This window comes from Scyliorhinus canicula, chromosome 11 (genome assembly GCF_902713615.1).
Source record: "Scyliorhinus canicula chromosome 11, sScyCan1.1, whole genome shotgun sequence".
Taxonomy (NCBI): Eukaryota; Metazoa; Chordata; class Chondrichthyes; order Carcharhiniformes; family Scyliorhinidae; genus Scyliorhinus; species Scyliorhinus canicula.
The window spans coordinates 16,223,748-16,237,461 of record NC_052156.1 but is presented as its reverse complement, the minus strand read 5'-3'; the positions used below and the strand labels follow the sequence as shown (position 1 = coordinate 16,237,461).

At 40.3% G+C, this 13,714-nt stretch overlaps 1 protein-coding gene across 4 annotated transcripts in view; it reads right to left on the bottom strand.

Moving 5' to 3' along the window:
- Positions 1-13,714, bottom strand: part of LOC119973853 (RNA-binding protein 5-like) — a 60,555-nt gene that overhangs the window by 45,649 nt on the left and 1,192 nt on the right. The window contains exons 2-5 of one of the 4 annotated variants that reach the window (XM_038812338.1): positions 8,284-8,439; positions 6,741-6,812; positions 2,249-2,322; positions 691-771 (exon numbers count right to left, since the gene is read on the bottom strand). In XM_038812338.1, coding sequence (XP_038668266.1) covers positions 691-771; positions 2,249-2,322; positions 6,741-6,759 — 174 coding nt within the window. In that variant the 5' untranslated portion in view covers positions 6,760-6,812; positions 8,284-8,439. Of the gene's footprint in view, positions 1-690; positions 772-2,248; positions 2,323-6,740; positions 6,813-8,283; positions 8,440-13,714 lie in introns of those variants that run through there. The other 3 variants (XM_038812339.1, XM_038812340.1, XM_038812341.1) reach the window with 3 other exon arrangements.

Sequence of the window (13,714 nt, the reverse complement as noted above, 5' to 3'; positions counted from 1 at the left end):
AACACTCTTCTGCAACTTAAGCCCCAACTCTGATCAGTTATGTAATTAGAGGCACCGGTTGTTAAGGACCATAGTTGAGATTATCCTGTCTTTCTCTGTTCTTATATTTGAAGAAATAATTTTTCTGTACTGTACCAGTTTGTGTTTTGAAAGTTTCTGGCATATCTGTAAAAATTTTTAAAACTCTAATAAAAACATATTTTTAAAAAATTGTCAGAGCCTGTGGGAATATCTCTGGTCAGGCGGCACGGTTGTTAGCACTGCTGCCTACGGCGCAGAGGACCCGGATTCAATCCCAGCCCTAGGTCGATGTCTTTGTGGAGTTTGCACATTCTCCGTGTCTGCGTGGAACTCACCCCACACCCCGAAGATGTGCAAGTTAGGTGGATTGGCCACACTAAATTGCCCCATAATGGGAAATAAACAATTGGACCGTTAAATTATTATTTTTTTTTAAAAAAAAGGAACGTCTCTGGTCTTCGAGGGCAACAGTGCTGAAATTGGAATCTCAAACTTGTGCCCTCTTAATCTATAGTACGGTGCACTACAGGCAAACACACAACACCTTAAACTTGGCTCCAAACAAATGGCACTGTAAAATACAGAATCGCTACGTTAACCAAGGAGATTTTTAAAAAATCAATCGCAAGCATAAAAGATTGGTTGCAATGAGAAATATACTTTTACTACCTTGTTGCAACTCCAGTCTTCAAAAGGCTTGGTGCTGTAATGCATCGAGACGGACTTTCCAAGAATGGTGAGACAACGCTGCTGGAAACAAAAGGCAAGTCACAATCTGCACAATATAGCACAAATTTGTCAACACAGATCACACTGGCTCCAAACAAGGGATGAAAACTACTCTCAAATATATAAAAAGATCTCCTGGATGCAGACGATCTAGTCACCTAGGTAATCAAGTCATGATTTAACTTCAAAGATGAAAAGTGGGTCTCAACTCTTGGAAGATGAAGGATACAGATGATATTTGTTCTACCTAGATGCAGATCTAAGCAAGTCTGGTTTAACTGACAAACTGTTGATTCTGCTTTGCTATATGAAAGTTACTTGTGGCTTTTGCTTGCCTCCTATATTTTCTTCCCACTTAATCTGCAAGGATAAAAGTTATCCTGAGATTCTCACAGAAAATATCACGAATGTTTGAGTTAACAATCTCACAATATTGGGCATGTTATGTACTGCACTGTTTTATAGTCTTCTTTCCAAAGGGAAAGGTTTTTAAATATACATTTGTTTACCACTTGAGAAAATCAAGGATGCGCACATTTCCACAAAAACCTTCAGCCTCTCGTTTAAAAGTATGGAACTTAGACATTTCACTTGACAAAGATACTGAATCGGCAAATAAGTTGCCAATTACAGCGCATCCTTCAAGTCAAGCGATAAGCAACAATATTTGCAGTCTAATCCTAATTCATTAGCACATGCATAAAGCTCCATTTCAGTAGCAGCCAACACATCTTTACCGTATCAACTGATGGTGGGTAAACTGATTAAACAATCAAGTAATAGGATTTATTTAACTAAACTGAGGCACTTTAAGATACCTTAGACAACTATTAACAATGCATGTATGGCATTTGTGCAGCCCACAGTGAGTGGAATCTACAAATTTATAGTCATTAAATAGTTACACGGTACAATAGTAATGTCTAATTTCCCCTGGTGCCATGGGAACTATCGTGATTCTGAGGTTCCACCTCCTGCTTGAGATAGAAATCTGAGAAACTAGAAGTCACATCCCTGGAAATTAGACCAGCTAAAATCAGCACAGATGGCCAATTACTGGACATTTCATTGGAAACTATGCATCACCCCAGATTCTTTGCAGATGGAAGAGGAAAAGACCCAAAAAACAGGCATTTGATGGTCATCAATTTTTCCCACATGTTAAAGGATCTTTCCATAACAAATTAAATGGTGCAGTGTTGCATTTCACAGACAGGTACTTGGGGGTAGGTGCCATATGACAGAGGCCATTAGAATGAGCACCAAGTAACCACTATTAGTTTGTTTTACTGCAAGCAGTTATCAGGTTCATGGCCACAAAAGCACAAAAATACAAACACCCAAATAACAACTTGTGTCTGTTTTACAAATGTAATCAAGAAGTACTGATATTTGAGGGAAAGGACAGGATAATATTTGGTCCCTCTGGGTCTTTTCTGCAGCGGAAAACACTTGATCCTTCCCCCTTTCAATAAATCTAGACTTGTGATGAAGCAACCTGGTTGGCTTCCATCCATCTTGTTGCGTCCTGCAAGTGATTAAACTCCACGAAGGCGAAACCACGGCTTTGACCTAGAGACAGCATTCAGATATAGACGGGATTGTGTTAGTCAGCGTGTTTAAAGCAGCCATTCATTCTGTCGCCACGTGTTATGTACAAATGTCTATTTGTGTGGCATGATAGAGGCCTTATTGTCTTTTTTTTTAAGAAACCATGGGAGGGAACAGAATAATTCGAACTGTTTTCATAAATGCACTTAAACGTTTACACATTCTTCGTAGCATTTGTCATACAGGTATCAGTATCACCTATCATCTTCCAAGTTTACGGTAGAAATCATTGCAATGATTTATTTAGCTAAGATTGCGAATATATTTTTTTTTCATCATTTGTAACCTACCTGTATCAAAACATTTGAACCCTTCAAATAGGCGATTTCCAATGGTACATTGATCCCCAGTATATTCTAATAACCCCTCCAGATAATAATTAGGGCACGTAGTACCGAAAGTCGTGGCCCTGTCTTCTCAGTCCAATATCAGAAGCCCCCTAGGGGCATTGAGTCCATGCTGCGACATTATATATTTTACAAGACAGACTTAATTTGAAGTCAAACTGATGAGTATTGGAACTATTACACCATCACATGCAGTATCTTTGCATGAATGGAGGCAGAGTCCTAAGAATGTGTGTACTTTTGTTATCAGTGAAGAACATGTGCATTTGTTCTACACCACTAATTTTTCTAAAAAGCTAACATCAATCCCAATATAAAGAACTATATTTCGGGGGGGGGGGGGGGGGGGGGGGGGATACCAGTACACTTCAAAGTAACAAGTGGCAGATTATGTTTTAAACGGGCTAAACTCAAGCTATTTTATTTTATATTCTTCCTAATACTCCTCCATTAACTGGATTACATAGTTTCAAACTGGTCATAGAAATGGAAAGGACTTTTCAGATCCCATCTTTCCTATTTATGAAATCCAGCTACCCCAGATTCACAGTTTTAGAATGCAATGAACAACAAGGCAGAATATGACACTACAGCCTCATAACTATTAAAAGGGGTGGTTTGTTTCAACAGGTTCAGGACTGTGCAGCACTATTGAGGAATAAAATCCTCACCACTGCTGAACGTAACAGATACTGCCAAATGATATGTTCAAACTGTCATATAAATTGTAGTGCTTCATGGGGTAAATTGCAGTGCTTCATGGGGCAAATCGCCCCTTGGCTCAAATGGCAACAAATTCTGGGACCCAGTCAGAGTTGAGGCTGCTCTGCCCACACCAAAATCGCTTAGCAAAAGCATTTCAGCAAGCAAATATCTATATCACAAAAGGAAGATTGTTTTCTTCAATTTCAAAACTGTGTAAAAGACAGTGGTTATGGCATTTAAACAGCAAACCACAGAGGAGATTCTGGGAAATTGAACTGGCTAGCACAATTATGCAATAATTTAAAGTATCAATAGTTATCTCCATGTACTAATCTGAATCCTTAAAAGTGTGATTATTTCTTGCGTTATCATAGAATCCCCAGAGCAGAAAGAGGCCATTCGGCCCATCGAGTCTGTACTGACACTTTGAAAGACCACCCTACCTGGGCCCAATCCCCGCCCCGTAACTCCAGCCTAAGGGACAATTTATCACGGCCAATCTGCCTACCCTGCATATCTCTGGACTGTGGAAGGAAGCCGGAGAACCTGGGAGAAACCCACGCAGACACAGGAGAATGTGCAAATTACATACATCTACCCGAAGTCGGAATTGAACCCAGGTCCCTTGAGGCAATGCTAACCACTGTGCCACCCATATATCTGCAAAGTAATAACTGCACAAAGGTTCTGCATTATTTTATATGCAATTTCAAGTATATAGATTCCAACTGAAAAAGGGACAACAATAAATTGCAGGTTTTAATTATTTTGCCCATAATTTTAGTGACTGAAGTTTTACTGAGATAATTTAAAATGGTTGCATCCATTATACTAAGATACTATCTTTACATTCTGGATGAGAATTTTCTTTAGTATTTTTTAAATTCTGGTGTCAAACAGCTACTTAGAATGTGAAAATTCTGAAACTCTGCCTTTGCCATGATCCCTGCCTGCTGACATTTAAGATGGTGTGTGAAGTGCAAAAAATACTACTTTCATACCTACAATTAATTTCCCCTTTTATTCAAATCCAAATAAAAATAATAAAAATAATTTGAAGACTCAGCAGTCTTGAGCTGGTTTTCAAATTTCTGAACAGGCATCAAGTATGGAGAAGACAGCAAACTAGCTTAAAACCAGTCCAGCTCTACCCAGCTATAGCTATTGGATGTTTAACGGTGGAAGATACTTCAGTTCTTATTCTAGGAGAAATGGAAGCGGTCCCGAGTAATCTCTGCCCAAGCAACAGTGTCACTTCATTTTGGAAAGGAAAACTCTAGCCTACAAAATCACATAACTAGGGTTGGATAAAAAACGTTTTGCATGCACAGTAAAAAGTTTCAAAGAGGGTGGCGTCTTCTACATTAATTAAGGCAATTAGCTGTTTTAGGTGATCATCAGCCCAATACAAATTAGTTTTGCTAAGAAAATAAAAACATAAAAGTTTCCAACGGTAATAGTCCCAATTTCCTTCCCCCCCCAATCTATGCTGGCAGGTTTCAATATCATTAACACAGGATTACTATCCCACTACATCCTAAGACTATTTAATCAATACTCTCAGTAAATGGAAAGAATGGCTTCAAAATTCTTGTTAATGTTGAATTTAATTACACATTGTGCATGCTTGGGTAGCAAACAGCACAGAGAATACCTGCTTAAAAACTCACATAAGCTTTTGTGGACACCATACCTTGCATATCATTTCCTCTTGTTGCTTGAATCTCAATTTCTCCTACCCAATTTCGGTTGGAGGACAAAGTTACTATATGAACAGGACTGATGGGATGCAGCGTGGTTGGTGAGGCACCTTTGGTTAACATCCACAAGCCTTAAATGCTTCCTAATTGCCCTTTCAGATACTAAATGTGTGACATCATCCCTGTACAAGTATCGTCTGCAAAACCTATAACCAATGAAGCAGATCAATAAGATCTTGACCTAAGACAGGTCCTTGGAATTATCCAAGACTCTACGAGATGGTCTGAGCCTACCCCTACCTCAAATCATCTGCTACTGAAACACTCACCTACACCTCATTACCTCTAGACTTGACTATTCCAGTATATTCCTTGCCGGCCTGTCCCCAGTAAGTTGAGGTCATTCAAAATGCTTCTGCCTGCTCACCTGTCACTTTTGCGCTCAATGAATTACATTGTGAGCAACATATTGATTTTAAATTTCTCATCACAGCTTTAAAACTGCGCCATGGCCTTTGCCCAGCTTTAATCTCCTCCAGCCATAAAGCTTTGTGATATCTGTGCTCAACTAATTCTGCTCTCTTAAGCACATCTACATTTTACTTGCTCCACTATTAGTAGCTATGCCGTCAAATGCCCAAGTCCTGAGCTCTGGAATTCCTTCCCTAAACTTCTTTCTCTTTCCTTTTTAAAGAGACTCTTTAAACCCTGCCTCTACTACCATGCTTTTGGCTAGCTGCCTGAGTCGCCTCGATGGCTGAGTGTTTTGTAGCACTGAGAAAGTGGCCTTGAAATGTTTTGTTGTGTTAAAAGGTGCTGCATAAACACAAGTAGGTATTGCTGGAATGAAAACAACCCTGATGCTGGCTAAAAAAAGGTATTGCAGAGAAATAACAACACCCCACCTAGGAGCATATTATTACTCATGGGATTATAGAACACAAAGTAATAACAAAGCTTGGTTTATTTTGAAGTAGCTCACTCTCCGTTCAGAAGTGTAGTATGAAACAATGTTTTGAAGTGAAATGCTACAGTCAACAGGTTCAAGCTGACAAAACCTTCTTGAAATGGAAGCTCAACTTTCAACAGTTGACAAGATATAGAATTACATTAAAAGGGCTCAACTCACTATAAAGAAATAGACAGATTAAATCCATTTGAATGTGAAAAGCTCTTAAAAGGAAAAAAATATGTTTGCAACCAAGAGTTGCTAGGATTAACTGAATCTGCGTTCGAGAAATAAAACCTCCCCAAAAGATTCCCTCATCCGAACACAGTAATCCCATCAATGCGAGAAATGAAGAGGTTCTGGCAATCAGAGTGCTTCATGGGGCGGCACGTGGTGCGTGGACTATGGTGCAAAATTTATTCTATGAATACAAATGTAATTTTCAAAATATAGAAGTCATGGAACTTTTGTTCAAGAGTTGCCTTGTTGGGTAATCTACTACTGTAATACCACGCAAATCTTTGCAATTTAACCATTGTAGATTAAGGCAAGTTCATTTTTAACTGGCTAAAACAATCACATGTACCTCAGCCAGGGCAAAGGTCTTTCCTGAATTGGAAAAAGGAAATGGGATATTTTTCTCTCCGAGAATACCTGCAAGAGCAGCCAAAATCTCACCTGATACTTTACACTTCATTACTCGCACATCTTTGGGCTGAAATTCATCACTGTCCTCAATATTTCAAGTATCTGAAAGGAAATTTTAAATACATTGTTTTATTTTCCTAGAGACTGTAACAGCATATAAATATTTATACTTTTACTAGTCATTAGAAACTAGCTCTGACATACACATATTGGAAAGTATCAGGTTAAATTGCTGCATTGTTTCAGAGTGATGGGTAGGACAATAACGACTTCAGTGACATGGCTGGACATCAGAAGATGGGATCAACAGTGATGACTTCTGAGGCTAAATAATCTTTTGGCACTCACTACTACAGCTTACATGTGACTTTGGAACAGACACTGGAATGCAATTGGTTAACTCAATATGAAATCAATACCATGGAGAATAACATTTGAGAAAAAGGTGCTTTGGACCTCAACAGTGAGTGAGTTGGAAACATTTGCTCCGACTTGCAAGGCAGTCTGAACCTAGCCCCATTGCCTAGCATACAAATCCATTGCACAAAACAGGGTAGAACTCAGCAACTGCAAAGACCCCCAAAGGTTGGTTGCTTTTAACAGGTTCAGCAAAATCCAGCTTTATCAGTTTGGGTAAGAGGAGCTTTCTTCACCTAGCTCATACACTACACCTGAACCAGAAGTGCTTGATATTTCAAAGTGTAATTTCCCCACAGAATCTAGTAATAATGTTGGTGCTCAGAAAAAAAAGTAAATTGCGATTAAAACTTACAACTTGTTTTGTACATTTACAAATAGAAAGCATAACCAATTATGAATACATTCTATCCTTTTCGCAACATGTAAATGCTCCATAACTACAATTATATACGCTGTATCGTTGCTTTTGTATTGGTACTAATTGGAAAACAAAAGACAGAATAGAAGAATACAGGCTGAGAGATAAGAACATCATCTGTTCTGAATGAGTAAGTTGAATCTTACTTGGTCCCTTCACAAGTAATTAATTTAAAAGACTAGTTTGTTGATACAATAAATATCGACTTAGGACAATTACTTATTTGACCGGAAACGACATGTAGCAAGCAACAGGTTACCACAATCTGCAGATCTGAACTTTACTGAGTCTTCACAAAAGTCCTGTAAAATGCCACATCTTGCATTACAGCAAGGCCATGTGCCAGATAGCTTGCAACAGGATACTGCCTGCTGCCATGTACTCAAATAAAGCAAAAATATAAATGAATAGTTGTGCAGTGGTGGATATTAGTGGTGAATCACTTTTAATGCTACCGTTGTGTTCCAAATCAATTGCTTGCCAGATGACCATTTCATACAAAATTAAGTTACTAATTTTCAAGTTGCTGCTCAATGCTTAGTAAACCAATGTACATGTATTACAAACATGTGGCTTCCCTACCTCCTCTAAATAGTTTTATATGTTCTCCTCGCAAAAGCAAACCTAACAGACACTTTAACCCACAACTATACTGTTCAGAATCTTTCCCTCAAATATTCCTGCAATTCCAATAAACCCAAATGTATGTGAAAATTCCGTTAAACATATACACACATCCTCTCTGGTTGTGGACGGCAGAAGACCTCTCAACATAATTGTTTTGTTTTCCCTCTCTTCGGTTCCATCATTTCTGTAATCGTGGTCCTTGTAGTCACCATCATAGTACTGGCTTCCCTCGGATCGTTCATATCTGCTGTCATCGTCACAATTCTGGAGGCAAAGACATTTTTGCTCATTGTATAAAATTTCCATTCCCACTTCAAATAGATACATTTTACTCTGTATCAACATTAGAATTCTAGTAAAACATAATGGTGAGTATGTGAAATTTCAACGTAATACCCATTTTAAATGGCAAAAAACATTTCAGCACAGGTGCCAATGTTTTCCTCCCAAACTTGGTTTGTGGATGGTAAATATTTTCAATTGGATAACACTCAGATGAAGCATGAAGCGTTAAAAAATCTGGAGGCAGAGGTTTAATCCACATTACGCGTATTGTGTTAATTAGATTTTTGCAAGAAGTCATAGCTGAACATTGTCCATATACTAAACCTACCTACATTAACCGATTAAAGCTACGGTTAAACTGGGGACTAACCAGGTGATTAACAGAGAGTGATTAACAGAGAGGAATCTCAGTTTAGCTGATGCAGTAAATGAATTGCATTCAATCACAAATTATTTGTAATTGCTACCTGAACCCAGGTAGATCTTCAAATCCCTGCCACGATTCAAGACATGGAACTCCAGGGGCAGAATTAATTAATTTGCCAGCCGATTAGGGCAGGTGCTAATACACACGCCCAATGAACTTTGTGAATGAAGCATTCCGCCAACCGCGATGAGGCATTAAAACCACCATGCAAGTCTGATTACAAGACAGGATGGTGGCGCAGGTGTTAGCATTGCTGCCTCACGGCACCGAGGTCCCAGGTTCAATCCCGGCTCTGGGTCACTGTCTGTGTTGGGTCACTGCCCGTGTGGAGTTTGCACATTCGCCCCGTGTTTGCGTGGGTTTCGCCCCTACAACCCAATAGGTGGATTGGCCATGTTAAATTGCCCCTTAATTGGAAAAAATGAATTGGGTACTCTAAACTGTTTTTTTATAAAAAGGCTGATTACTATGAAGTATCAGTTTTTAAACTCTGGAATCAAAAAAGGATTTTTAAAACTTAATTTAAAAATCTTTAGCATGCTACAATGACATCAGATTGAACGGCATGTCTCTGGATCCAGGGGTGCAGAAAGGCCAACCAAGAATCAACTGCAAAATAAAGGAATAACCAGTAAACAGGTTGAGGGAACTAAACAGGCAACCCCACGTCCCCTTTCATGCTTCGACTGACAAACAAGCAAGCCAGAGTTCTACTAAAAATGGATACTTAAAAATTCAGTGATCCAGTAATACTACACAAACAAAGCTTGAAATTCCTGTCGCAGGGAGGCACTATTACAAAACTGAATAGCTGGTCCAAAAAAAAAGCTGAAACTATTAAGGCCTCTGCCAATTATTGTCTAAGAGACCCCTCTCAATCAAAAAATTGAAGGTGTCATCAATAAGAACATAATAACTAGGAGCAGAAGTAGACTGTCGGCCCTTCGAGCCTGCTCCGCCATTCTATAAGATCATGGCTGATCTTTTCGTGGTCTCAGAACTACTTACCCGCATTCTCGCATATCCCGTAATTCCTTTATTTTCAAAAAAAACGTCTACCCTATCTTTAAATATATTCAATGAAGTAGCGTCTACTACTCCTTTCGGTAGGGAATTCCATACTTTAACCATCCTCTGAGTGAAGAAGTTCTCCTTGATTCAGTCCTAAATCTGGTCCCCCTAATCTTGAGGCTATGCCCTCTTGTCCTACTTTCACCTACCAGTGGAAACATCCTTTCTACTTCTATCTTATCCATTCTTCAAAATTTATATGTTTCTATTAGATCCCCCTCAACCTTCTGAATTCCAGTGAATATAATCCAATCTACTCAGCCTCTCCTCATACGATAACCCCCTCAACTCCGGAATCAGCCTAGTGAACCTCCTCTGCCGCCCCCTCTAGTGCTAGCACATCCTTTCTCAAGTGTGGAGACCAATACTGCACACAGTACTCTCCAGGTGTGGCCTCACCAGCACCTTGTACAACTGCAACATTACCTCTACTTTTAAACTCAATCCCCTTCGCAATGAAGGACAAAATTCCATTTGCCTTCCTAAATTACTGTTGCACCTGCAGACCAACCTTCTGTGACTCATGCAAAGTACACCCAGGTCCCTCTGCATAGCAGCATGCTGCAGCTTTTTACCATTTAAGTAATAATCCCGTTCTATTGTTACTCCTACCAAATGCACGACTTCACACTTATTGACATTATACTCCATCTGCCAGACCTTTGCCCACTCACTCAATGTGTCAATGTTCCTCTGTAAGGTTTTACAGTCCTCAGTACACTTTGCTCTGCCACACACCTTCGTGTCATCTGAAAACTTGGATACCTTACACGTAGTTCACAACTCCAAATCATCTATATAAATTGTATATAATTGTGATCCCAACACCAATCCCTGAGGCACACCACTAGTCACTGATTGCCAGCCAGAATAGCACTCATTTATTCCCACTCTTTGTTTCCTGTAGACAACCAATCCTCTATCCATGCTAGTACTCTACCCTCAACACCATGCATCCTATCTTATGCAGCAGCCTCTTGTGCGGTACCTGTCAAAGGCCTTTTGGAAATCTAGGTACACCACATCCACTGGGTCCCCTTTGTCTAACTTGCTCAAAATGTCTTCATAGAAATCCAAGAGATTCGTCAAGCATGACGTGCCCTTCATGAATCCATGCTGCGTCCATTCAATGGGACAATTTCTATCGAGATGCCCTCCTATCTCTTTCTTGATAATAGACTCAAGCATCTTCCCCATGACAGACGTTAAGCTAACCGGTCTATAATTCCCCATCTTATGTCTACTTCCTTTTTAAACGGTGGCGTCACATTTGCTGTTTTCCAATCCTCTGGGACTGCCCCAGTGTTCAGCGAATTTTGGAAAATTACCGCCAGTGCATCTGCTATTACTCCAGCCATCTCTTTCAGTACCCTGGGATGCATTCCATCAGGGCCAGGAAACTTAACTATCCTGAGCTCCATTAGCTTGCCCAACACTTGCTCTTTCGTGACCTTCTTCTCTCGGTCAATTGCTGGCATGTTATTAGTGTCCTCCACTGTGAAGACCGATACAAAATATTTGTTCAATGCCCTCCGCCATTCATCATATCCATAACTAATGACCACTCTCATCCTCTAACGGACCAATGTTTACTTTAGCCACTCTTTTTAGTTTTATATAATTATAAAAACTTTGCTATCTGTCCTATATTCTGTGCCAGTTTTTTTTTCGTGTTCTATCTTACTTTTCTTTATGGCTCTTTTCGTCGCTTTCTGCTGACCTTTAAAGTTTCCCCAATCTTCTAGTATCCTGCTGACCTTGGCCACTTTGTAAGCCTTCTCTTTCAATTTGACAGCCTCATGTATCTCCTTAAGGAACCCATGGTAGATTACCTCTTTTCTTACAATTCTTCCTTCTCACTGGAATATACTTTGTTGAGCACTATGAAAGGTTTCTTTGAAAGTACTCCACTGCTCCTCAACTGTCCTACCATAAAATATTTGTTTCCAGTCTACTTTAAGCGAGGTCCTTCCTCATTCTATCGTAGTCCCCTTTGTTCAAGCATAGGACCCTGGTATTGGATTCTATCATCACACTCTCCATCTGTACACTAAATTCAACCATGCTGTGATCACACCTCCCAAGAGGATCCCTAACGATGAGGTCATTAATTATTCCTGCCTCATTACACAGGACCAGATCTAGGATAGCTTGCTCTCTCGTCGGTTCCATTACATATTGTTCCAGAAAACTATCCCGGATACATTCAACGAACCCCTCTTCAAGGCTAACCTGACCGAGCTGATTTGACCAATCTATATGCAGATTAATATCTCCCATGATAACTGCTGTACCCTTTTGACAGGCATTAGTTATCTCTTCATTTACTGCCCGTCCCAGTGTGATGCTGTTATTTGGTGGCCTATAGACTATGTCTATCAGTGTCTTTTTCTTCTTAGAATTTCTAATTTCTACCCAAATGGATTCAACCTCATTCTCCATAGAACCTATATCATCCCTCAACGCCACCTTGATGTCGTCCTTGATTATTAGTGCTACTCCACCTCCCTTACATACCTGTCTATCCCTCCGAGAGGTCTGGTACCCCTGGATATTTAACTCCCAGTCGTGACCATCCTGCAACCATGTCTCCGTAATGGCTATCAAGTCATATTCATTCGCAATGATTTGCACCGTTAATTCATCAACTTTGTTACGAATGCTACGAGCATTCAGGTAAAGTGCCTTAATGCCGACTTTCTTATCATTATTAGAGAAATTGGACATCACGAGATGTCCTAAGTTATCCTTCTAATAAAATCTTTTCACCATAACTGCTCACAGGTGTACAATGTTCCAGTAGAAATACGGAGGTATGGCAACACGGTGGTACCGAGGTCCCAGGTTCGATCCCGGCTCTGGGTCACTGTTCATGTGGAGTTAGCACATTCTCCCTGTGTTTGCGTGGGTTTTGCCCCCACAACCCAAAGATGTGCAGGGTAGGTGGATTGGCCATGCTAAATTGCCCCTTAATTGGAAAAACTTAATTGGGTAGTCTAAATTTTTTTTAACAAGAAATACGGAGGTACAGGAGCAAGAGGTGACAGGAGTTGATCGGTGGTAAAAGACATCATTCAGCATAGCAGCAACAAATTCCAGAAAAACCGATGTCAATGTGGGTCAAAGGAATAATCTTCCAGCGGTTAACATAAAGTACACAAAGGTGGCTGGCTGCCAGAGGCAATCAATTGCTGTTACAGGGGTTCCTTCTGGTAATAATACATGGTACGTGATTAGCACTGTTGCTTCACAGCACCAGGGCCCAGGTTCGATCCCCAGCTTGGGTCACTGTCTGTGTGGACTCTGCATGTTCTCCCCGTGTCTGCATGGGTTTCTTCCGGGTGCTCCGGTTAACCCCAAAGGGGTGCTGTTAGGCAATTTGGGACATTCTGAATTCTCCCTCTGTGTACCTGAACAAGGCGGCGGAATGTGGTGACTAGGGCCTTCTCACAGTAATTTAGTTGCGGTGTTAATGTATGCCTACTTGTGACAATAAAGATTATAATTATCAATGACCTCTCCAGTTAATATAATAATAATTGCTTATAGATGGGACTTTCCCCAGCATGCAGGCGCTGGAGGAGAAGTTCGGTGTGGCCCCGGGAAATGCTTTCAGATACCTCCTGGTTCGGTACTTTCTCAAGAAACAGGTGGGGACATTTCCGCTGGTACCCCCTCGAAGGAGTGTGGAGACCTGGATTAGCGATATGGCTGGGTTTCTCAGCCTGGCGCGAATAAAGTTTGCCATGAGAGGGT